The sequence below is a fragment of the Manis javanica genome, chromosome 6 (assembly GCF_040802235.1).
Source record: "Manis javanica isolate MJ-LG chromosome 6, MJ_LKY, whole genome shotgun sequence".
Lineage (NCBI taxonomy): Eukaryota > Metazoa > Chordata > Mammalia > Pholidota > Manidae > Manis > Manis javanica.
Window position 1 is genome coordinate 76,194,627 of NC_133161.1, and position 26,483 is coordinate 76,221,109.

Consider the following 26,483-nt stretch of genomic DNA (forward strand, 5'->3'; position numbering starts at 1 on the left):
TAGATGTAAGATAAAGGTAGAAAACAGTTTAGTACTGTAAGAGGGCAAATGTAGATGATTTCAGGTGTGTGCCTATAGACTAAGTATTAATCCAAGCTAGACAAGGGCAACAAAACATCCACGGATGCAGAAGATTTCTCTCAAAACAGAGGGGGTGAGGTTCTAAGCCTCACCTCTGTTGATCCCCAATTTCTCACCTGATGGCCCCCCTGCAACTGTGCCTGTCTTAGGTTGTCCTCCCTTGAGGAATCTTACCCGTCTCTGGCTAACCAGTCATCTTCCGGGGCCATACAGGGAAATGTAAAGTTGGTAAGTGAGAGAGAAGCAATATTGTTTGAAAAGGTTAGCTTTTTACTTCTTTGCAGATTTATGCCCTGTGGCTTCTATGCCCAGCATTTGTCTTGAGGTATCTTTACCACTTGGAAGAATTATGATACTCGGTAATTTCGATATGAGCTACTAAAGGGTTGTAATTAGGAAGGAAGAAGAAAAGCTATAGAAGTAGCAGATGGAAGAAAACATGGGAAGATTATTTCTTTGACATATCTTCTTGTAGAGTAATATAAGCATGTATAGGTTTTAAACTACTAATTAAATTGTGTACACACATTAACATAATAGGAATACAGCTACATAACCAAAGCAGACCTACAATTACCAGCCATCTCCAGTGAAACTAAAAAAACCAGTTAGGCACCCTAGGCATTTGTGAAAACTTATCAATGATATGATGGATATCGTCTAACTGAATTTGAATAGTTTGAGAAAAATCAGACACATTAAAACAACACATTCCTGGGAATGTTCTATTTATTTTATTTAAAAAGTAAGAATGACAAAATGTTAAGTAGATCATTCTGGCATTTTTTTTTCTTTTTTTTACCTTTTCTGTATTTTTATAATTAAAAAGTTAATTTGATAAATATCCCATAATTAGCACTAATTAGTGTAGTTTAGTTAAAAGTATTAATGCTGATTTCTTGGGTTTGAGAGATGTACCATAGCTGTATAACATGTAGCACTGGGGAAAGCTGAGTGATGCATATGTACTCCTGGAACACTCTATACTTTTCTACAATTTCTCTGTAAACCTAAAAGTGTTTCAAAATTTAAAAAAAAATTAAAAATAAGTCCTTTAATTCCTCTCAGAGTTCACTGGCATTTTAAGTTTGGCAGGGTAGAATATAATCTTTTGGTTTACAGAGGAGGGAGTGAGGGTCTAAGATGAGTTTCCTAAACTCAGAGCAGACCAGAGACTCCCAATCACTGAGCTGGTTCTTTCATACTTGCTAATTTGCAGGTGAGTATATAGAAATCTCATTCTCTGATGCCCCAAAATTTTATCAGCTCAAGTCCAGCAATCCTATCTATTCATGGCAGTGCATTCTCAGACTGATGTGTGCAATCTGTTGCACTGCCTAAGTTCCTTATATTTTGAATCAATTTTCCCATCATATGACTGACTGTTCAAACCATGTCCACCTGGAAAAAGGCCCCCAGCAGTTCCTTCTATCTGGCCCCGTGTTGTAGGAAGGCACATTCTCTGTTGCTTTTCTTTGGTCCTGCAGCCTTTCTTCCACCTTGACTTCCTTTTCCTCTTCTAAGCTTTTTTCTTGAGTTTGCTGAGTGAAGCTGTGAGGTTCACAGTATGAGCAGAATTTGGAAGATGTGTGCTTCTCCCTGCCCTGCCCTTTAGGGGATGTCCCAGCTCAGCACAACAGGCACAAAGTACCTGGTGTGTTCTCTCATCCTTGAGCTTTGGGAACAAGGAGAAGCACATGTCTTTGAAATTCTTCTCTGTGACCCTCCATCAGCCCAGGTACTTGATATAATTCTGTATGCCAGTAAAGGCTGCCTGTGGATAATTATTTCATTGCTTTTGTAACCTACCCCACGGCTGGCAACTAGATTCTGATTTTTTCCTTCAACTCAGTTCTCACTTCCTGGACTAACTTTAAACACCGCTTTCTCCTCTTGACCACGTGACCTGTAGTTCCGCCTTCCTGTAGTTTTGTCGGTTTCTGAAAACTATTGCCTTTGGCTATTGAAGGATCTTTTGATTCCTGTGTGCTACTGAACTTTTATTAAGGGGGGAAAAAAAAGAAAAGAAAAGCAGTACAGAAACACAATTCCATTATTGCCAGTTTTCCTGCCTGCTGCAAAGGCATGAGGCTTTAGAACTACAAAAAGAGTGAATGATTAATTAAAAGAAACCCTATTTAAATATTTTTCATGTTCCTTTCTAGTCTTGGTTCACAGGCATAGATACCTTTCACAATCAGACTATAAATATTCTACTTTACATTTAGTTTTTTGCTTTAACATTAAATCATGTGCACTTTTTCATTTTGCTGTGGTCTTCATTATGTTTATTTTAGCAGATGCATAATATGCATAATTTACAGTGTTAATTATACATCAGGTATTTAAAATACATTATTTTACTTAATTCCCACAAAGTCCTGCAGGGCAAGTATCATTTTGCTCATTGCACAAATTTAAAAACTGAGGCTTAGAGGCATTAAAAACTTGGTCAAATTCATGCACCTAGGGAGGGGGAAAGCCAGGAATCAAACCAAGATCTGTGGATTCTGATGTCCATGCTATTGGCCTGTCAGATAGTAGAGTGAGGATCCGCAGAGGAACTCCTGACCCAGATACTTAGCCCAATATTCTGTCGGTTAACCAGAAGTTCTCTGACTGCACATCAGGATCATCTGGAGAGCTTTAAAAAATACTGCCTGAGTTTCGTTTAAGGAATTCTGATGTAATTGGCCTGAGGTGTGGCTCCAGGCATCAGGGTATCCAGCCAGAATTGAGAGCCACTGCTCTCTATGATAACTTTATTATAGAGATAACAAAAAGAGGAGAAACAGTTAAATCATACCAGAGATGAATATGAGAGCTATTGAACTTAAAATATGGCTTCATAAAGAGGGTATTACGATTAGCGTGTATAATGTGGGGTGGAGGAATGGGGAGGGCTGTGCAACACAGAGAAGACAAGTAGTGATTCTACAACATCTTACTAAGCTGATGGACAGTGACTGTAATGGGGTTTGTGGGGGGACTTGGTGAAGGGGGGACCCTAGTAAACATAATGTTCTTCATGTAATTGTAGATTAATGATAACAACAAAAAAAAGAAAATAGGAACGATTTTACCAAAAATCTTATGTCTCTTGCCAAATTGTGGGTCTGTCCACATAAGTTTGGGAGTTGCTGGCGCAGAGATATAAATTGAATCCATGGATGTAGGTTGTTGTGCCCAAAGTCGCGAATCCCAGAAGACCACCAAGGAGCCAAAACCGATGCAAAAGCAAAGAGCCTTTATTCGAGCTAGCTCGAGCTCAATCCCTCATCTACACCAATGCAGTGGCAAGATGCCAGAGAAAAAGAGCGTGTTTTCCCCAGAACAAAGGTTTTATGGGTTTCCAGGGCGGTTTGGGGGGGGTGATGGCCGTGGCCCTGGCTGACTGGCTGGGCCTGGGGGTAGTTGGAGGGTGATGAGTCGTGGCTTTGGTCATTTGGCAGGATCCAGGGGTGGTGGGTGTTCTTGCTGACTGGAGGGGAGAGAGGGACTAAGCTCCGATTGGGTGAAATAGGATCCAGGTCCTGATTGGCTGAAATAGAATCTGCGAGCTTGCCCTTTCATAGGTGAGGTGGCTCTTGCAAAATGTGTAGTGAGAAGAGAAAAAGGCTAAGAGCGGAGCCTTGGGGCATAATTTTTGATAGTTGTGCGGAGGAAGAGCAGAAGAGCAGTACTAAAGGCTATTTCCAGGGTTTTTAAATGCTAAGTGCTGCTGAGAGGCTGTGTAGGAGAAGCCTGACAAGTGTCTAGTGAATTCAGAAAGAAGTCCTCATGGGAACCTCCAAGAGAAAATAACAGTAGTGCAATGCAGTGCACCAGATTTCAGCAACCACGGCAGACCACAGAGGGAAGGAAGTGGATACCATCTGCATGGGCCTTTTTACTGAGATTTTGGCTATAAAAATCTGTCAATGTATTTTCAGCTGTAAGCATGGGAATACCCAAATTCAAGTGACTTACACAATAGAGACCCTCCCATTTAACACACACATGCACATTCAACAAATAACAAGAAGCCCAGAGATGTGTGATTCACAGGTTTAGACTCAGGTTGGCTTCCCTGGGATACACTTGGTTGCCCTTCATGGTGATAGTTGGTAGAAGCATCTGCAAGTATTTTGTTCTCACCTGACAACATCTAAGCAACAGGTCTCCTCCTATGCTTCTGTCCTTTTACTAGGGAGGAAGCCTGTGTGAAGGCCTCCTGCAGTCTTGCCCTAATGACTCACTCCCCAGCTACAAGGGGGTCTCAGCCAGTGAACATCTTGTGTTTTTCCTTTTATACTGGGAGGTAGGCTCTGCTTTCTAGGACTAACGGGAAGGAGAAAGATGGCTGTACAGACAACCAAGACTTCTACAGAGGGTATGGAGAAAGAGAGTGTGGTAGCCAGAGGTAGACGTGGGTTGAATTCATGTAAGTTTTTTGCTTATTTGTTGTAATGTGGCTGAAACTGTGCATGTTCAAGTGCTTATCATAGAAAAAATACAATCATAATAGTGAGACCCCTGTGATTGTGAGATGCAATGGGATGTAACACAGGAGAATGGACAGGCATTTCTCCATTTTAATTGGAGGCAAGGCCGAATGGAAGAGGGTGGGTGTAGGTGAACGTGTCCATTTGCTGGCAAGTGGAGGGAATCCCGTCTGACGGCTTTGGTTTCTTCCCTGTGAAGGAGGCAGCTGAGTCATCTGCTGGGGCTGAGAAACAACAGCAAGTGGGAGAGAGCTGCCCAGGCAACATGGGCGTTCCAGATGGTTTTGAGGGTGCAGTTGAGGTTGGTTGCTCTGAATTTAATGTTACTCTCATTTGGGGCATTTTTAGCTTATTTTCCTCCAGCTGCACTAGACACTTGCACACAGGTGTTAAGAAGGCAGGAGGATTAATATCTCAGGGGACTTTCTGTACAGATGTAATTTAAAAAAATGGAACAAGGGAACTGAAGAAACTATCAAAAGAGCAACTGCAGTGATAGAACACAGAATCTAAGTCGGCGAAAAGTGAAAAGGGAGCAGATCCACTGGGAGAAAGTCAGACACCAAAGTATCAGAGACACTAATGGTCAAAGATTGACAGGAGTGAAGGAGTGAGTGAACTGGAAGAACCAGAAGATAAGGCTTACTAAATGGTCTGTCTGGTGCGATGTTGGGTGTTGACAAAGTCCAGAATGTTGCGTTGGAAGGAGTGGCTGAAGCACAATGAAGACTGGGAAACAAGATGCTGGGATTGGTGGGTCTTGTATATGGCCTGAGGCTGAGTTGGAAAACTAAAGGAGCGTAGAAGTGCTTTTCAAACTTCAATGTGCATATGGATCCTCTGCAGATTATGATTCAGTAGATCTAGGTGAGGACTGAAGCTCATTTCTGACACTCAGGGCTGTCAGATTGGTGGTGTTGGGGCCACACCATGAGCTGCCACACACTGGGTAACGCTCTCCTGGCACATGCTCCTCTGTATTTAAATAATCCTCTGGCCCACTCTGCTGAAGCACGTGGGCCTTAGAGGATGTATGTGCTACCTGGGCCTTAGAGGATGTATGTGCTACCTGGTCCCACCTGTTGGCTGGTTGGGGGTGGAGGATCTGATGCAACTAGAAACCAATCTGTATCTGGACTCAGCTGATCAAAATTTCTGGTGAGAATCTGAACTAGGAAAATAGAGACTGTATCTCCAAACCAGTGGTGGGCAAAAACCCAATCAGATCCATTTTCACTGAGTTTAGCACTGAAACAAGCTAAAGCCATATGCAAGGTGACATTTTTGGGAGTACTAATCATGAGGAAGCTGGCTTTTAGGATAAAAGGATGGCTCAGAGGCACAGAAAGTTGATGAGAGAAGAGAATAAGCAGCTCTGGAGTGATAGGGTTATTACCTGGGGCTCAAGCCTCCTCCTCAAATCAACCTACTCAGATATCTGGCCTCTCTGGGGTCTTTAGGAGGCTCTTGGAGGCTTTCCCTGCCTCCTGAAGCTAGTGGGGGCCCTGTGGTGTATCCCCATAGTTGCCCCTACTGTCCAGATCATAGCACTCATCACCATTTGTGACAAACACCATTTGTTTTTTAAAATTATTTTTTACTGTTATTTTTATTGAATATACAATAAAATGCACAAATCCTAGTGTATGGTGTGATGAATTTTGATGTGTATAAACTGATTGAACCATCACCCCGATCAAGATATCAAACATTCTATTTTTTTTCCTTATACCTATTTCACTCCTGCAACCTCCCCCATGGCAGCTACCAGTCTGTTCTGTGTTTGAGTATTTCTGTTTTGTTCATTTGCTTTGTTATTTAGATCCCCATATAAGTAGTAAAATCATATGGTATTTGTCTTCCTTCTCTGACTTATTTCATTTAGCATGATACCCTCTGGGTCCATCCATGTTGTCTCAAATGGCAAGATTTCATTCTTTTTTATGTCTGAGTAATATTCCATTGTGTATATGTACCACTTCTTTACCCATTCATCTATTGATGGACACTTAGATTGCTTCCCTATTTTGGCTACTGTAAATAGTGCAGCAGTAAACATAGGGAGTGTGTATCTCTTTGCATTAGTGATTTTGTCTTCTTCTGGTAAACTCCCTGAAGAAAATTGTTGGGTCATATGGTATTTCTATTTTAAGTTTTTTGAGAAACTTCCCTACTGCTTTCCATAGTGGCCGTACCAGTTTACAACCCAACCAGCATGTAGGAGGGTCCCCTTTTCTCCACATCCTCACCAACATTTGTTATTTCTTGTCTTGTTGATATTAGTCAATTTGACTGGCTAAACACCATTAGGATAATTACTTGCCAGATGTCATATGTTCTCTATGAAATATTTCTTTTTAAAGCCACTTAAGTTAGGTATTCTAGTTCTATTTGTTTTTATTATCTTTACTTTTTACATAAGGAAAGGAGCTAAAGAGAGGGTCGATAACTTGCTCAAGATAATGTAGCTTGCAGGTGGTGGCATTAGGGTTTGAGGGCAGATGTGATCACCTTCGAAGGTTGTGTGCTGTTAGCCACTGTATCTGCCTGTCTCTTAATCACTGTACCACCCTGTCTGGTGGTTGCCTTGTATACAGCTGGTTCTCAAAAGTATTTGTTCAATGAATGTGGCCAAATGTGAGTGAATAAAGTTATCTGTTGGGCTAGTTAATCTTCTAATAGAAGTGGATGCAGGGTTGTGTAGCATTGTTATAACAAAAAGTCCTGAACAAAGAGGAGATCGTCTAGAAAATATGTAACTGGTAGATCAGATATGCACCATATATGATTTAACTTAGTGTTGCAAATTCCAAATTTATAGTTACGTGGTTCTTACTCCACTTCTTGTCTTAATCCCTTGTCCTAAACTGTTGAGGGACCACTTGGAATCTTTGCTTGGACTCTAAGTGTGGCTATAACATCCCAACACGGGATCTCACTTCACAGAAACGTTGTCAGAGCTGTCTTCAGTCTAGGAGTTATAGTGTCCAGGAAACCTAGCGTGGTTGCGTTTGTTTCCTAATACATATAAAGCACCCCAAATACAGAGTGACGCTACGTTACCTATGAGACTTGTCTACTTCCAGTTCTCTGTGTTCTAAAACCCGGAGAAGCATGGAGCGTTCTTCGGGGCCGCTAACAAGCTTAGTCAGCACCACCACTAGTAGGACGAGTGGACAAGTCAAAGAAGTATTTTAGTACGTATCTCCTCTCGACTGCTTCTGCAAACGACATAGGATCCCCATTACAGGAGAAAACAAGACAAACACAGAAACAACCTTAACCAAATTTATCAGTGACCCCACCGTTCAGTCTTACTTGTGCAAAGACTGGGTGCTTAAGGTGGGCCAATTGTTTTTAAGATGCTTCTTTCCAAAGGCAAAGCTGTCTTCAGAAAAAGTTTTTTGACCATGTGGATCGCGCAGACGCTAATTTCAAGAAGCTGAGGATGTGCAGCCAGGGATTGGTTGTCCTACAGACATAAACTGGCGTAGAGAAATAAAGCTCCGCAACCAATGCAGCGCCTGGGCACGCGGGATTGGTGGCCTCGGCCGTGACGTAACCCGGGCGGGCGGAGTCGGTTTGCGACGGTGGCCTTGGGTCCGGGCCGACAGAAGAGCGAGGGGACCGGCCGCCTGCTCTTCGCCACCCGGGAAGGTTTCCTCCGGACGTGAATCGCCCGCGTCTCCGAGCCTCCGCACGGGATCCGACACCGGCAGCCCCACTCGCGGCAGGACTCCCCGGCGTGCTGGCGGCTGAGGACGCCGAGGTTTGGCCTGCGGACGCGAGGCGGGTGCGGGGCGCGGGGAGCCGGGCGGGCGCCCAATCTGTGCAGCCCAGGCGGGATCCTCTTCCGCTCACTCTGCCCCGGCGGCTGCTGCGGGCGCGACTTCCGCGGAGAGCGCGAGGAAAGCCGCGAAGCGCACGCCGGGCCGCGGTAGATGCAACAAATGGGGGGAGCCAAGTTGCTTGGCGCGGCCTGAGGACCCCGTGCTGCGGGAGGGCTCCGCGGGGCGCGCGGCTGTGCTCGGGCGTCGCTTATCCCGCTGCTCGGAAGTTGGCGGGTGGAGAGGTGGAGAAGGCTTGCACACCTGCTGGTAATATATTCAAATGTTAAAAAGTTGCCCCGCACCCCCCACCGCCCCGAGCGTGAGGGTTTCTGTGCTCACCGGAAAATTTAGAGAGCCTGGAGAATTACTGCGCAGGAAACGGGGCGGCGAGGTCTGGGAGCGACTGTCGCCCGGGGACGCTGTGGCGCGGGGCGGACGGCGGAGCGCTGAGATTTGGGGAAGCAGGGGCCGCCCAGGCGGCGGCGTCCCGCCGAAAGTCGGCCACGCGGTGTTTGTTTCCTTTCACTTATGCGGCAGCTGCTCAGGATGCGGAGGGGAGCGCGGCCGGGCCGCCGCGGCCTCGTCCCCCGGGCCTGAGCGCGCCCGCACCGCCGGAGGTCCCGGATCCCCGGCCTGCGGCCATGAGTGCTTTGTGAGTCGACGGCTTGGGAGTCGGGGCCGAGACCGCGGGAGGTAATGCTGGCTCCGTTTTGAGTGGCCTGGGGAGAGTGAAGAAACCCCAAGATGGAGGACTTTTCTACCAGGACCTACGGCACCGGGGGCCTGGACAACAGACCTCTGTTCGGGGAGACGTCGGCCAAGGTGAGTGCGCACGGGACTCTGGACCTGGGGTGTGTGGCTGTGTGTCTGTCTGCCCTGTGACCCAGAGTCCTGGCCCGCCCTTCTGCAGCATCTAAGGCACTTGGAGGAAGAAAAGGTGGTTCTTTAACCCCGCTTCCCGCTCAAGACGTTTGCCCTGATCTTCGGCTCCTTTTTGGGCCAGGGTTGCCGGAAAGCCTTTAAGAGTAGGGGTAGAAAAAAATTCTGAAAGTTCTTTGCTGCTGAGGGCCCTTTAGGGGAGTGGGGAAGCGCTTTCTGGAGGGTGTGTTTGCACACCTGCCTGTCCAGCTGAAGTGCTAACCTTCAAGAGGCTTCAGATGTACCGCTACAGCTTCGGAAAAAAGCCGAAGGAGGAAGGTGCTACTGATTGGTGTTTATTTAGAGCCGTTAAGGGTTTTCTGCTGAGGCAGCCAAGCAGAGAAACGGGTGTGAAATTGTGGGCTGCTTTGCTGGCGTTCTGTTCCAGGAAGCCACCAAAGGGTCTCTGGAGCCGGGCAAGCTATGGTACATTATTTTAGGCTTTTTAAAAGTATAGTGTCTTTTACAATCTTAATCATGTGATGTCCTGGGCCAGTAACTGAAGAGAGCTCTTCCTATCCTCAGCATTAGCTTTGAGTCTGATCTTTAATCTTGTTGGGCAAGATTTGTCTGGTTCCCCCCACCCCCCGACCTAGAAAGTGGCATTGGAGGTCTTTGACCCCTGACAAAATGCTTTCAGCTTCTTCACTCAGAATCTGGTAGCCTTGGGCTTTCAGATGTGAATGCCCCTAAAGTGGGGTTTGATAAGTAAAGAATTTGGGGCCTGGAGAGTGGAAACAGCTAGCTGCTTGAGGGATTGGACCCAGAGCATCTGGCTGTTCAGCTGTCCCATGAGCTAAGTTCAGTGTCTCCCATGTGCCCTAGTCCACTGGTTAGGGTTCTGGGTGATGCAGAATTCTGACTTCCTTTAACTCCATCTACCTCCCCACCACACACACCTTCCCAATAGCTCCTGAATACTGAGGTGTATGACTTGGTAGTGGACTTGTTGATTTATATAGGTAATTAAAAATATTTATGTTTTCTGACTGGCTTGGGCCTAAATAGTCAATGATTGTAGGTTGCCTGTTGCCTATGATCCATTTGAAACTGATCTAAGAACTTTTTATTACGAATATGTTTCTATTGATTGCATACTTAGTTCAAGAGTATATAGTCTGGGCATTACTTAGGCTACTTCAGGCACTGTAACTGAGATTCAGCTACTCAGAAAAAAAAAGATAATTCCACATCTCAAAAATACTCCATTTGATTCCCTGTGTGAGGCTGATAGAATGGTTGGACATAGAGAAATTGTACAGAACCGAGAAGAGAGGCCTCTGGTCTGAGGATGAGAGAAAGCATCATGTTTCTTACAAATCGGGATGCCAGATCTAAAGGAGGCATCTGTTTGATGACAGCACATGAGTTTCTTTGAGGACCTGAAGTAGGTAAGGCACAGGAACGGGGCCTCATCAGTGGCTAGGACACGTTGTGGAGGAGCCATCCCCAACAGAGCACAGGCACTGCCAGAGCAAGGGTTCCTGGGGGACCTGAGAGACCCAGCTTGCTCTCTCAGATGCCAGGAAACTGGACACAACAGTCACTTTACAGCCAAACCTTACTATTAATGAACTTCCACTTCTGAGGAGAAAAATCCAGATAGTGGAAAACTCACTTCCTGTCATAGTCTTACAGGTCATCTGAGCTTTCAGTAATCTTATTTGCTTTATCACACTTACAATAGTCTTTCAGTTTTTTAATCTAGAAAGGACCAGAGCTTTAGGTAAAGTGCCTAACGTCAAGGCAAAAATGACTGAAGCCCGTGGGGGTGGGTGGGTTCTGTTTCTCAGAGCCACGCGGTAGCTAGTCACTCAGCTTTACCTTGTTTGCTCAGCAGGTTCCTTTGTAAGATGGTTACTCCTGCTGTACAACTGAGGAAGCTGAACAGGAAAGCGGGCTACTTGTTTTGTCACACAACTAGCTTTCTGGTAACGTTTCACCAGCTTTCATGAATTGACTAGGATAGTAAGTAAGTAAATTTACAGTCTGCTACCTACTTCTAAAAGCACCGGAGGCGTTGTCATACCTATTGCCCCTTCACAGGAAATAGGTGAGGTGGTTTGCCCCAAATCATGGAGTGAGTGAAAGATACTGTGATCCACTAGGACAGTAAATACGTAACTCAGTGGCCCTGAGAGCATCCTTCTGGGCTGTGCCTGAGGGACTTCTGTCTTCATCTGTACTGGGTGCTCATTTTGATCTCAGTTACCAAACTCCAAACTTAATCTTTAGCATGATATTTAGGATATTTAAGAGAGCGAGCCATGGAGCAAAAGACAGTGAAACAGTTCTCTGTCGTTACAGAAGTACCTAAGGGATAACAGACAAAAAAGGAAAGATGTTCATCCTTTGTGAGAAAGTATTCCTCACTCCTTGATATCTGTGGACATAATATTGTTAGGTGGGCTAGCTTATGAATTCTGGTCAGGATGCCCAGGTGCTTTCTCGTCTGTTTTTATCCATTTCCAAGTTTTGGGATGTCGTATGTACATCTCTTTCAGGTGAAAAATGCACAGATGCCAAGACAATATGATATAGCTGAGGTTTCTAAGCCTGTGCTATAGTTCAGCACTATCCAATCGAAATATAACATGAGCCACACACATGCTTTTCCATGTCCTAGTAGCTGTATTAAAGGCAGGTAAAATTCATTTTATTGAACTCCATACATCCGAAATACTATTATTTCAATATATAATCAATATAAAAAGTAAAGATTTTTTTACATTCCTTTTCTAGTGCATTTTTCACTTAGAGCCCATCTAAGTTTGGGCTAACCGCACTACAGGTGCTCTGTAGCCATGTGGAGCTAGTTTACCATATTGGATGGTGCAGTGCTAAAGCAGGTGAATAGTTGTGGTGGTTCCGTAGTCATGTTTAGGAAACATTCCTCTATACTATAACTTTTCAGAACCTTTAATGTGCTTGTTTCTTTTGGGCCCTTAGTTGGAAAGAGTGTGTAAGAAGTACTTCTGAAGGATTTTGGTGGCACAGCCTTTCGGCAAGGGCCCAGTGCCATACCCAGTTCTTGCCTCCCCCACAGGATCCTTCGTGGGACAAGCTTAGGAAGCTCCCTCCTCTGCTCCCTGTTCCCCTCCAATTCCCTCCCTTTGTGTGAACTAGAACCTGGACATAGTCACCCCCCTAACTCTTCTTTAGGACAAGACACATTTGGGGCTGTCTGTCTATGTAATGGAAGGGCAGTAAGCTTATCCTGTAGGGCTTGTGAGTCAGGCTTGATTTGGTTTGCTTGTTGGCTGATTTACCACCTGAAATCAGTTTCGGTCTGTCTAGATTAGTGAACCTGGTAGGAGAGGGAGGGGATGGTTCCATCTGGGGGAGAAAGCAAACCAGTGTCCCACAGCTCATGCACGCGGGAGGAGGAGGCATGCTGCACTTGACTGAAAGGGGGGTAAACTGGTTTCTAAACCAGCCTTTTATACTGATTTTTCACTGATGACAAAATAAGCGATTCATCCTTTAAGAAGGATGGTGACAGTTCTTGCCCCTTTTATATCAATTGGATGTGATGTAGGAGTGGCTTTGGGGAAGGGTGCGTACACTGAGCTCAGATAATATGGGGGGGAACCACTGTGTAGAGGGTAAGTTAATGGGCCCCGAAGCTTAGATCTTTTGTTCTAAAATCTAAAGGTTCGTGTACTAAAGCATTTTTATTGCATCCTTCCTTTCCCTGTAAACAAAGCAAATAAAAGCAGTGAAACATAAGGTTTTCTAATGACCCATAGTCCAAGCAGTTCAAATTTGGAGCATTTGGCTTCTGCAAATAACAGCATAAGATTAGAGTGCTTCCTCTTCCCTGAGTTGAGGGTTAGGGGTGAGCGGGTTCCTGACTGATTAAGAACAAAGCTGTGGCTAGACTTACTAGGCCTGCCACCCCTCCCTCCGCCTAGAGCCCCAGAGGCTGTCTTCTTGACAGAGCTTCTAGGTGATCCTCTGACCACAGCTGCTGGCTCCCTGAAAGAGAGCTCATCTCCCAGCGGACTGCATCCATTGTCCCCTTGCCCGTCATGCAGCTTGCCAGACCACTTTAAGTTGCCGTTTCTTATGCTGGAGAAACTGTTTAGGATGATGGATACCATGGTCTTTTCTTTTTCCTACTGTAGTAAGTTTTCATCCCCCACTCCCAGGCCAGGCGACTGGGGGTCCCTGGGGTTTGGGACAGGCATTTGTAGTTTGGAAGGCTCCTCAGAGGATGCTGGTGCAGATGGAGGGCTGGCATCCCTGGTCACGCAAGCTCTGTGGAAGCCCATTCCAGGCTGGCGCCTCTTGGTGGACCACTTCCCTGCAGCTGCCACCCGGCTTGTGGCAGATCCCATTCTTTCAGTGGTGCCCACTCTTCTCCAGCTGCCTGGGTCCTGTGCAGTCTAATCCCCTGCCTTACAACCCAGCCTGCAGCCATGATTCTCCCCTGTGAGCCTGGTGGTCAGAGATGCCCACTGGCACTTACTCCTTGGGCTGTGAGGGATTTGTATAGATCTTACCTCCCCCACCAGAGTATAAGCCCTTGAGGATCAGGACCAGTCCCAGTATTTCTCCAGCCTTCTAGCACTAGGCAGTGTCTTCCCCAGGTTTGAGTGAGAAGTTAGCATCACCAAATAGTAAACTCTCTTCTTGGGGCATCCTGGACCAAGAGTAAAAGGTGAGGGCTGGTGTTCAGAAACCTGAAATGCAGGATTTCGAAGCAGGAAATGGTGTTGCAGGTGCTCATGCTCTCTCCTCTCCTTGCTGAGCTTCAGTAAAGAGGCCATAGTAAATGTAATACAATATTGAATAAAAAGTTAAACTGAGGTCTGTCTTCTCAGATGAGTTTTGCTCTCTGTAGACATTTTTTTTTGCTGGTCTCTGGTAATAGGCTGGTTCTATTCAATTGAGTTATTTTTTTCTTACTGTCAGTCGACAGGCCATGTTAATTAACTATAGTGATATTTTCTGATCTGACACAGGGACACGTGGACTGACGAACTTGAGTGTCCCTGTGGGAATGAGGAATGCATTTGAAATTGGAGCTGCCCTAGAAATTGGGGTCAGGGCATGGTGCCCACTCAGTTCCCACTCTTCTCTAAGGACCTAATCTCTCATTGGAAAGACACCCCATTAGATGTGGTAGAAATAGTGCTAATACCATATTAGCAATCATTTACCGAATTTCTGCTAAATGTTACTCTGTTCTAGGGGCTTTTACATGTACTGTCTCTGAATTCTTACTGCAACCCTGCGTATTTGATCATTGTATAAATATGAAAACTTAGGCTTAAAAATTGAGTGACTTCCAAGGCCACAGGCAGGGAGAATAAATCTAAATCAGATGTCCGGCTCCTAACTTCATGGTCTATGCATTATGCCTTCTGTTGAAGGCCAGAGCACATAAAAATCAGGCACTAGCTGTGGGTACCAACCAACCCTAGGGATCATTTTGCCCTTAAACATGTGGACTAGGTTTGTTTTCTGTTTTTACTGTGATCTGATTTCCATAGTGGTGCTTCAGTGAAAATAATGTATTTCAAGTGCATGAACCTATGAGGAGAAACTGGTAGAAGATTCACAACTGAAAGATGCTTTGAAATGTGAATCTGTGAAATAAGAACTTTAAAAAATGTCTATATATTTTCTCTAGATAGAAATGAGGGAAAAGTTGGTGTTCAGATTTTCATGTAGCAGTGGCAATCCTGAGGAGTTTGAAGAGTGTAAAGTGGGGGGTGAGGGGGTTGCATTCTCCAGAATCCTTTCTTATCTTCTGCTCCAAGCACCGTTCAGAGTCCGGTGTTTCTTTAGAAAGTAGCAGAACTGTTGGACCTGTGATCAGAGTTCAGTTTTCCTAGAGTTACCTAGTGAGGCAAGGTGTCTCCTAGCTTTTCACCCGGTGGAAGCTGTCTCTATGCCTCTGGCAGCAGCATGAGGGGAAGCTCCTCCTTAGAGCCCTGCAGCTCTGGAGGAACTAGTTAGACCCCATCAGGTCTTGATCCAACAGGATGCAAACCTCTTCCTGCAATTCATGTCCTCTCAGAATGTTTATTCCTAGAGGGCTGCCCCTTAGGCCTCTGGGCCATTTCCAGAGCTTTCCAGACAAGAAGTTTTCCACTGTGATTTGGAAGAAGAAAAGGGAAAATCATTCCTAAGAATTGCCTTTTATTTATGGTGTGGGAAACCTTAAGTTTGATAAGTACAAAACTTTGGATGAAGAATTGTGGGATGTGGCTCAAGGGTCTGAATCACTCAGTCCTGATTAACAATGGCAGGAAGTGGTGCCCTTTGGATGTGCTGAACAGATTGTCTTTCTCCTCTGTTCCTCACAAGAGAAGATAATTGCTGTCTTCAGTGATCTGGAGACTGTGGGCTTGGAAGGGTAAGTACTGAATTTAAAAATGGGATAGTGCTTTTTAATGAAAGGATGAGCAGAGTGCAAGGGACCATGGAGGAAGGGAATAATTCTACGGGAGACATCAGATCAGAGGGCTTTGAGTCTTAGACTAGAAGCAGAAGTTAAGATTTTTGACAGATGACTGGGAATCCCAAGCAGGGGGTCCAGCTTGTGTCAAAGGGATTGAAGCAGGAAAGTACAGGAAATGGTGAGAGAAATGTGAGCATTCCCTTGGGACTGGACTCTAGAACTTGGGAGGAAGGGTCAGTGGAAGGGCGGTGCTGGTGAAGAGCCTTGAATGCTATGCATTCAAGGAGTATGATTTTCTTCTGGAGGCTGTGGGTTGAGTGTGTATGTTTGTATTCTTCAACACATCCCAGGAAATGTGCTATGTGCCAGATGGTGTATCGTTTCTCATGGAGCATATATATGTACTTCAGGGAAGATAGAAGGGCATTAAACAAATCCTTGTTCTTCCCTCTCCCTTCCTTGTTAAGCTTCAGTCATCCTGGCCTTTTTTCTTCCAGTTCACAAGCCCACTCCTGCCGGGCCTTTGCACTTACTGCACTGGCTTGTTTGCAATACCAGATCCTTGCACGTTTCATTCCTTTTTTATATAAAGGCCCCTGCTCAAATGTCACATTCTCAGAAAGGATTCCTTAACTTCCTTTCTATAAATAGCCCTCTATCACCACCCTGGTCACTCTTCATTTACCCTGTTTTATTTTCTTCCTAATACTTAGCATGTACAGTGGCAAATGAATGCTTATTAACATTTAAGTGGGAAGCAGGGTGAATGGAAGATTCCTCTGATGTTGGAGAGAATTGAGATTTTGGGGCCAGACCAGAGATGGACTCCATGAGAGAGAGATTCAACACAGAGATGAGGACAGAGATAATCAAGCCAGGAATTAGGTGCGGGATTGGCAGAGAAGCAAGTCAACTTCCGGACCTTTCCAGGTGGGAAGGAATGGAAGTAGGGGAAAGAGGGGCTTTTCTCTTCTTCTTGGCATCTATATTTCAAAGGAGGTCAGTTGACTTACTGGTTTCAAGAGTGGAATTGGGGAGCTGAGTTGACATGGAACTTGAGATCACTTTCTGGAGAGACACACAAATAGTCACCCAAAGTAAAAGGCCATGGAAATACAGTGAAGACCCAGGGGAAACATGAATTTGTAGCACTCAGTTTATTCCTCCAACTAATATTTGATTATTTGGTATATTCTGGGCACTGTGGTTGGCAGAGGGAAATGTCCAGTGCCACCACCCACTGTACAGTGGCATCTGTGTACAATCGGAGGAGGATTCCTTCTCTCTGGGCAGTGGCAGCTCCCATACTACATGACATGGCTTTGTTTGGATTGGTCTCCTGCCTCTAGGTGGGTGCAGGCCTGTGCCAAAGTGCAGCATGGAAAGTGCCGTGGAGAGCTGGTTTCAGGCCGCCTGTGCAGTGGCCTAGAATCTGACAGTGAGCAAGGAAGACATAGTCTTTAGCCTCCCAGACCTCATGGTATAGAGGAGATGGGTGAGGAAATTGGCAGTTTGTTGGTGGGGAGTGGGGCAGGCTTAGTGCTGGAGCTTAGAGGCTGTTTGGGGGTGTCTCGGGACTGGGTTTTCAAAGCATCAGGAGCAGATGAACACATCCACCAGGGGTATTTGGTGCATTGCTGACACTGCCGGCACTGAGGTCAAAGATTGGCAGGGAGGCCCTCAAGGGGGAGCTTTGGTGCAGCAGGTGGGCAGTGACCTAGTCAGTGGATGTAGGGGGAGAGCAGATTCGGGGACAGTGAGGAGAGGGTTGGAGGAAGAAGTACCTGGCAAAGCAGGTGCTGCAGTAAGTGAAGTGCCTGAGAAGAGGAAGGAAGCAGCTGGTGGGAGACTGCTGGGGACATACATTCTAAAACTAGAGGATGTCTTTGTCCGATCAGGCATAACAAAATACCACAGCCTGGGCGATTATAAACGATAGACTTTTTTAAAAAATTAAGGTATCATTGATACACATTCTTATGAAGTTTTCACAAGAAAAACAATGTGGTTGCTACATTCACCCATATTATTGAGTCCCCCCCTTCCAATACCCCATTGCAGTCCCTGTCTATCAGTGTAGTAAGATGCCACAGAGTCACTACTTGAAAGATAGATGTTTCTTTCTCACGGGTGTGGACGCTGGAAGTCCATGATCAGGATGCCAGCATGGTTGGGTAAGGGTTGGGTAACCTCTTTCAGGCTGTAGACTTGGACTTATATCCTCACATATTGGAAAGGCTGAGGGGGCTTGCTTTGGCCCCTTCTCTGAAACACTGATCCTCTTCCTGTGGGCCTCCCAAAGGCCTCGCCTCCTAATACTGTCACATAGGGCATAGGATTTCAGCCTGAGTGTTCAGGACAACACAAACATGCAGACCAGAGCAGAGACTATACTGAGGGCCTTCTCAGTGTGGCCTGGGGAGCAGGGAATGCCCTGTCCCCTGACTCCCAGCCCAGTGAACCTGAGAGGAATAGGTGTGTGGCGTGGACTCTAGTGGGGATAGCGTTCAGACACAGAGGCAGCAAGGGATCCCCTCGGGCCTGGGGGAGCTCAGCGCAATCCAGGGAGCACTGGCCCATGTGGAGCGGCTGAACAGGACTTGGCAGCTGTAGATGTGCAGACTGACCTGGAGTGCTTCCTGGGGGGACGGATGAGGGTCAGTGGGGCTACCTGCGACAATGTCGGAGGACTACTATGGAGTTGCAGAGAAAGTCAGAAGTAACACCAAAAATGGAATTCTCAGTCTTACCCCAACCCCTTCTCCACTGTCTCCCTCCAGAGTGTGGCACGGAGTATCCTCATAGCAGCATGCATCCAGGTTTCCCTTTTCTGCAAGGCACGTTTTCTGTTCTGCTTTGCTTCTCCTCAGGAGTGCCAAGGCACCGCTGATGAGTTCCTCAGCAGAAGTTGCCGTCCTGCCTCTGAAACCAGTGCTTGTTTCTGCTCGAGCAGAACATAAGTAACTGGGCTTGTACTCAAGAGCAGGGAAAGCTGCACACTGGAGAGGCCCATGGTTTACGGCTGTTCTTTCCATGGAATCAGTAAAGCCTAGCCTGGGAGTCTTTTGGGTGTTGGCCTTGTGGCTGGCAAAACATGACTTTTGGGCACGTGGCTGTGCTGTTGTACACCCATCCTGGAGCAGGGAGGCCACCCGCTGTGCTGACTGGAGGCTGGAGATTTCTGACAAGCCAGGCCCTAGGTGACCGATGAGCGTAGCCTCTACTGGTGAGAGGCCCTCTGAAGAAAAGGCTGTCGGCCACTTCTATGATTCTCATGTGACCAAGACTGACAGAGCGCCACAGTGCGCTAGGCTCTAGGGAAGGAAAACAGGTAGGCTCTCTTGCCCACCACTAGCTAATTAACTGCTGGTCCTACTGAGGAGACAGGCGGTAGTTTTTTATTTGATGCAGTCAGCATAAAGTCTGGGTGATGTGACCTGTAAGCCCTGAAACAGGAACATCTCACATGTCCCCAGAGGGGGTGCTTACGGATGGTGTCCAGAAGGAATTTCCACAAGTTAAACTCTGAAGGATGAGCAGTCAGGCTGGGATGCTGGCCTGTCAGCCCTCCTGCCTCATACCCCGCGTCTCACTCCTTTGGGGCCATTGTGCTTTCAGCTCTTCTGTGGGTCAGTATAAGAAACGACTGTGTATGAAGTAGCTAGTTGCATTCTCTGTATTTGCACAGACTCATGCAATGAACTGTCCTTAGACCCAGGAGAAGTTTGCCTCTTGAAATAATCCAGTGTGCTTGCTTTTATTAGCAAGAACTTAAAAACCCTGTTGTACATTCCTCTTGGCTGCCAGGAGTCGTAATGTGCACATGTGAGCTTAAATCAGGAAGCTTTCTTTACTCAGTTTTTCATGTAAAGCCTTTTACTCGTTACCATTCCCCAAACCCTTTATTAACCTTGTCTTGCTCTTTTTATTTACTGTAGTAGCACAAGCCTTTAAATCCAGTAGCACAAAACATAAATTTCTGGAGAAAGGGCAGGTTGAACATCATTTTATTTGTTAGCATTCCTAACTGTCTAGAGCCAGGATGCTTCCAGGTTGCCCGCTTTTGATTATTTGGCATGCCACTTTCCTCTCAGAGCCATCCTTTAACACCTGAGTATTTGAAATCAGTTTGGGACCTGTTTTACATCAAGATGTTAATAATGACTGACCAGACCAAACAAGGTCAGGGCTCCTCTGTGTTTTGACTGCTAGGGAGTAGGCCTACTCTGGCCCAAGTGCAGTCTGAGGCTGATATTCTAGAACCATAAATTGTTAAAACAGGAAGGGACCAGATAACCATTTAGCCCAGGTCTTCTAATTTGATGACCCAAATGGGTTCAGGGATCCTTTTAAAGTCATGTAGTCAGTGAGTGGCAGAACTGAGATGAGAACCTTGGTCTCTTAACTAATTTTAGGGTCCATTTATATTAATCTAATGCTTCTCAGACCTTTTAACTGCTTGCTAGGCTTGCATTTTGCAAAGAGCATTGGATAGGAGACTTCCGCCGGTACCTGGCTGTGTGACTTTGGGGAAGTCAGTCTCGTTGAAACTAGTTAGGCGTGGATAAATGGAGGTGCTGTGTTCCTTTCTTGGTTCACAGGGTTACCTTCTGTCTCAGGTACAAACCATCTTTTTCTCCTTCCCCATTTCAAAGGAAGAGGAGACATGAGACTCCTTTGGATTCAGGCTCATCCCCGTCTTTTTCCTCTCAGCTGTCAGCTATCCCCACTTCCCTGATTGCTTTTTCGTAACAGCAGTGCTTTTGTTCTCCCTGGGGTCCCTGTGCAAGCTCCTTCTTCATAAAGCACCTTCTCTTTGCCTCTTGTTCATCTGATAGTCCTCTTTCAGGTCTGACTTTCTCTGATAGTCTCTCCCGGGCTGCCCAAGGTACCTCCTTCCTTTCTCCCTAGTGCTCTCTTGAGCTCTGAATGTGTAAACTTCTGGAGGGTAAAGAGTTTTATTCATTGTTGTATTTGCATCTGGAATATAGTAATTTTTTTCAGTTTTATTGAGGTACAGTTGAGATGATGTTTCAATGAATGAAGTAATGTATGCAGAATTCCTCTCTAAACTGGGCAAATTTATGTGCTTATATGTATATGTAAGGGTGTGTGTATGTTTATTTATGTATGTATGAGTTAAGACTATCTTTCAACCTTTTGCAGAGTATTGTCTTTGGAAAGGATTTCCTATTCCCTAGCCTGTCCTCTCCGTGGGTCAGGATCAAGGCTGATTATGATCTGTCAAGCTTCCTTGGAGAGTGAAAACAAGCAGCAGTACAGGTTTTAAACTCTGGGAAGGGAGAACAGTTTTGGTGGAAATAGGGTAATAATAAATTGGAGAGACAGAGCTAGTTTCTGTGAGAAATTATCTGAATTAAGAGAGACTAGCTAGAGAAGTAGAAATAACCTGAGTTTGTTCATTCCATCAACAGCTAAGTTTGAATGCACTGTTTCGTCACTTGTAAAATAGTCATACCATTTCATCCCAGGATTTTTTAACAGAATGTATCAGCTCTTGGCATAGTTACTGTCCCATCACCAATTTCCCCCCTGCTTTGATCCTGGGTTGGCAACTTCATGTGGTTTGGCTATTAGTGATTCTTCTTGACTGCCTCTCACCTGAACCTTTCCACTAGCAGTTGTGAGGTGCCGACCTCCGTAAACTTTTGTTGCAAATCCCGGGAGCTCATAAAGAGATGGGAGCAGACATTCCTGACTTCTCAGAATCCACCGGAGGAGCTTAGTTGAGCCTTTTTCATAAGACAAAGACAGTGAGGCACACACATCTGTCTTGTATGGCAGTAGTCATCAGTGATTTGCCCCTGGGTCTCCTCCCTAACAGATGGTTGTCATTTCAGACTCCCTTGGTGTGCAGTGTAGGCTGCCCTAGCTTCAGCTGTTGAGACCTGTTCTGTTCTGAGTCCTTCTAGTTCAGTGAAGGTGTACCTGGAGTTCAGTTTCCTTTGTCTCATGTGACATTTCAATTGCCATGGACTCCATCTGGAGAGTGGTTTGTCCCTGGTTAGATCAGGCACACCCAATAGAATACATTATGCAGCTTTCACTCTTCCCTCCCACCTTTGCCTGACTCTTTGGATTCTTGCCTCTAAATGCTGGCAACTTGGAAATGAGTGTCCAGTTGCAGCTCTGCGCTGGTTCGTGTGATCTTCCCATCTCTGAGCTTTTTATTGGCTGGTCACATCCCACATCTGGCAGTTGTGTATGCAGATGTTACCAGTCTTTAAGATTATTGAGTCATCAGTTAGCTTTGATTCCTCAGAAATAAAGCTATTGGTATTCTTATTGGCCTTAAGTGTTTCTTAATCAGGTCTTTAACCATTATTACCTTATTCTGTAAGCTCTGAAAATAACTTTTTAAGTCACTGAAGCTTTATCGAACCAATGACCTTGGTTTAGGAATCCCATTTCAGAGTTTCTTCTAACTGCCTATATGACTTCAAACACTGAATTCAACCATACTCTCAGGACCTAAATTTACTTTAACCTGTAAAATTAGGATTGGCTAAGAAGTTTTTCAAACCTGACTGTGGAGTTGGATGGGGTCAGGACAAGAATGACAAGCTCAGTGAGTAGGACCCAGGCTCCTCATTCAGGTGACTGTACTTTTATTTACTGAAGAGTTGTACTATTAAATAAGTTGTAAAAAGAATGGACTAGATGGTCTGAGACTGTCTTCAGGCTTGGCATTCCGTGATCCCTTCCAGCGTTAGCATCCACTTTAGATTACATTCAACAAGAACACCTCATGATGGCACTTGGCATCCTCTAGCTTGGTGTCTGGTCATCCCAGTGTTCCTGTCTCTTTGCTTCCACCCATGTAGTTCCCAGCAGCACATGGGTTATTTGTAAGCCTCCTTTCTCCCAATAAGTCCTTCTGAGTCTTCAGAAACACCAGTGTAAGTGTCCTGTTTCTTCAAGAAACATCTGGCAAGTTGTCCCGTCTTCCCAAAGTGGCTCAGAACACTTTGCCTTTGCAGTTGTGTATGTATGTGTAAGGCTCAGAGAGAAGCTTGGTTTCTTCTTGCTAAATCAGCCCAATGCCTGGCATTGTATTTTTCTGAAAGTGCCATGGATAGATCATATGGCTCAAAAACTCTTTTCTCTTTCAGGATCGAATCATCAATTTAGTTGTTGGCAGCTTAACATCCTTACTGATTCTAGTAAGTACCTTTTTTGTTTTGTATCTCACCTAGGCTCTTCACCAGTTTTGAAAACTTTAGTGATTCAATTCACTCTCCAAAAAACCCAGACAAACCCCACTTAAAAAGGGGTCAGTACCTGAGGATGTCAAGTATTCCAGTCATAGTTAATGCTTTGATTTTATGACCACTTAAAACTGCAGTTCGTGCCTGGACTAGCTCACCTGATGTTCACCCTCACCTCCCAGCTGAATATGTGAAGTAGTAGTACAAGTCAAATGACTTGGTTCATTATCTGTAGAGATTTCAGCCAGGTGAGTCTTAGAATCACTCCTAAGGCCTGACATAATTTCTCTTCACACAGGTAACGCTGATCAGTGCTTTTGTTTTCCCTCAACTACCTCCAAAACCACTGAATATATTTTTTGCTGTCTGCATTTCTTTGAGTAGTATTACTGCCTGCATACTTGTGAGTACTCTTTAGGACTTAAATTGAGTATCCTTGAGGGATGAAGGTTGCAGTGTTTAGAACAAGTTGTCAGCCCTGGGTCTCTATGAAAGGGTATCTCTAATTATACCTTTCTTCCCCCCAAAAGACGTCAGAATTCTCATTATTGTTAGTGTTTTGAATCTGAGTCTGCTTTTCTTCTAAATCTCAAAGTTGTAACCCTAAAGGTAAACTGCTCCCTTGATAACCAGAAAGAAAAGAACAAAAAATAGAAGACTTGGGTGGCCAAAGATTTGATGTAATTTACTTAGTTCATCTTCCTTTAAGACCTACATCCAGGGCCCATTAGGCTTTGGGAAATGCCATTACTGCTCTTACGGGAAGACATACAGCATGCTGGATTTATTTATTTTAATCACAGAATTAGTCTAGTTTAAAGCTACAGTTGTATTCTTGTCACAGGAACATTCAATTTTACTATAAAAGAAGCCTGTTAGGTAATGAAATAAAGGTGGTGGATCCTCAGTTGGGTGTTTACCAATTATTCAGTCAGTCATTATTAGTTGGCTGTTTCATTTCCTTTGAGAGGCAGAATCACAACTAAAACTGTAAAAATCATAATAGTAATGTGCTTATCTGAACTAAAATTAAACCAGGGGACATCTCGAAGTTTTGAATTCACTGCTTCTGCTCTCTGACCTGAGGGAACACTGGCTCGACCCCCTTTGGGAGCTTTTGGAGCAGGGCTGCCAGAGGAGCTCTCCTCCTACCCACAGCTGGAAGCCAGAGGCAGCTAACACTCATCTAGTCTGTAAGCCAGATGTATGCATAGTGAGCCTTACTTTGTATTGGCAGTCTGAATCAGTCATACAAATTTAAGAGTAATCCTTCCTTCTAATATCTAAAAGTTATATCTTTTATTGGATGGCTTGCCAAATGATTGGTGGACTCTATTGGTTTGAACATAGAACAAAGTTAACTGAGAAATATAACTTCAATGTGGAAAATGAGTTGGTACTACTTGAATCATAACTAAGAATTAAACACTTCTTAGGGGAAAAGGTATATACACATCAAATCGTTCATAGTGGAGAAAGAATTAGTTGTATTTAAAATTTTTAATACTCAGCCCAGTGGTAATTACTTAAGACTTTTAATTCTTCTTCTTTTAGATCTACTGGTATCGACAAGGAGACTTAGAACCGAAATTTAGAAATCTAATTTACTATATCTTATTTTCTATCATCATGTTATGTATATGTGCAAACCTGTACTTCCATGATGTGGGAAAGTGAGGCTGCCAAGGAGAAATCCTTACCAGGTCTTTTCAAAGCTGTATGTATTAGGACTGTGAAGAGAAGCTGGATAAGGGCTGGTGAAGAATTCCTGCAGACATCTGGTACATGATTTTCATGTTAACTGTAAATCTAAATCCCCTCTTGTGGGGTAAACATATAATAAACGACCTTGCTTATTCTTTAAGGAGCTGATGTTATACTTCAACATTCCAACCCTTAAAGCTCAAACAGCACAAGTAATATTCACTTTGGAAAATAAAAATTTTTATAATGTATGCATGGCGAAAGGCTATGTACCAAACAATCTTGCATTTTAAGACAAATATTCTTTTATTTCTGTTAAACTGAATATATAATTGTTCCCTAGGCAACCAACTTTTGCTTATAAGTACAATGTAATTTCACATTAACAAAACACAGATGGTGAAAAGACAACTTTGATTGTAAAGATCTAATTACAATAATAAATAAAATAATTTATACAAGTTTTTTTTTTGTGACTTTTCTATAGGGGCTATTTTCATTAAAGCCCTAGAGGCTAGTTTTGGCTTAACCTTCTCTAATATAGGAATGACTCTTGATTTGTTTCCTTCCATTACAGAAGCAAATCTTTTAACTGCCTGAGAGGGAAAAGTTGTATCACACCCCATCAGCTAATGCTCTAAGTGAACAGCAAATTCTGATAACCTCCTCAACTACTTTCTGGGTATTTCATATAGCAAAACAAAACATGTAAGAAATGGTCATGTTATAGGATAGGCAACTTTACTGCCTTTCCTATTTAGTTCTATTTTACTTCAAAGTGCTAAACTTTGTAAACTGTTGACAGTGGGTTCTGAGGGGGGAGAAAACTCAGCTTCTGGTGAGTTTTGTTACAACTCTCATCCACGATCCCTTTAAAAGTAATTTAAAAAAAACTGTAGTGAATTTTAACCTTTTTAATGCTTTCCTCTTTACCCAGCCTCAGTCAGCTCCCACTGTCAGCAATGGGTAAACCAAGAAATAACTGCTATATAGTCACCACCTACGTCTCTACTTGTATCCTGGTCAAGTCTCAAACTAACAATATTTAATTCTGTTGAAGAAAAGGTCACTGGTAAAGTCTAGACCGTGTTGATATGACCTCTGTAAATAAAAGCAGGCCTACGTGAGACTGGATAGGGGGTGGCCATGCCTGATCTTTAGAGATGACTATCACTGCTTTTAAAATAGTAAACTTCGGCAATTTTAAAGTGAATGAAACTCCCTGCTGACAAGTAACACTAGTCACAGGAATCTTGGCAGTCAAGATCCCCACACTCCCCTTAACTACACACTGTGTAAGACCAGACCTCAGATGATGTATATATATATATATACACACACACATATAAAAGAGGTAAAAAGTCATAGCAGCAACAGTGTATGTGGCTTAAGCACTGTAGCTATTTAAAAGCTAGAGGAATGGTAAAATTAAGCCTGTTGGGGGTTGCTCCCATTTCTTTGGAGATGTTATAATGAACAGTGTGGCTTCTTTGCCTGAACCACCTGTTTCTAAGAAATTACCTAATGACAATGTACCAAATCCTCAACATCCTTTGAGTCTTCTGAAACAGGACTGCCCAATGATGATCCAATAATATTTGATTCTTCTTGATGATGTTGGAGTATGGGATCTGCAATGAGTTTGAATTTCAAGTCAATTTTAAATATATATATAAATGTATATATTCTCTAATCCATGTCAAGAATTTAGACTAAGTATTCTACCAAAGTATAAATTCTAACATGACTAAAATTTTTCCTGTTGGATCAACAAAGAGTAAAACAACTGAATTAAATAGCTGCCTGATTATTCCCTTAAGACTGA

At 44.3% G+C, this 26,483-nt stretch overlaps 2 protein-coding genes across 9 annotated transcripts in view; one reads left to right on the forward strand and one right to left on the reverse strand.

Moving 5' to 3' along the window:
* Positions 1-7,911: 7,911 nt before the first annotated feature.
* Positions 7,912-26,483, forward strand: part of TMEM243 (transmembrane protein 243) — a 152,614-nt gene continuing 134,042 nt past the window's right edge. Inside the window, exons 1-6 of one of the 7 annotated variants that reach the window (XM_036990651.2) lie at positions 7,912-8,334; positions 8,933-9,217; positions 11,154-11,244; positions 22,859-22,909; positions 23,253-23,357; positions 24,509-25,119. In XM_036990651.2, coding sequence (XP_036846546.1) covers positions 11,167-11,244; positions 22,859-22,909; positions 23,253-23,357; positions 24,509-24,631 — 357 coding nt within the window. In that variant the 5' untranslated portion in view covers positions 7,912-8,334; positions 8,933-9,217; positions 11,154-11,166 and the 3' untranslated portion in view covers positions 24,632-25,119. The other 6 variants (XM_036990649.2, XR_012132334.1, XR_012132335.1 and 3 more) reach the window with 6 other exon arrangements.
* The window catches only part of DMTF1 (cyclin D binding myb like transcription factor 1), a 44,276-nt gene continuing 42,738 nt past the window's right edge, over positions 24,946-26,483 (reverse strand). For both annotated transcript variants that reach the window (XM_073238895.1, XM_073238894.1), the window contains one exon: positions 24,946-26,289. In XM_073238895.1, the coding sequence (XP_073094996.1) occupies positions 26,180-26,289 (110 nt within the window). In that variant the 3' untranslated portion in view covers positions 24,946-26,179. The remainder of the gene's footprint in view (positions 26,290-26,483) is intronic.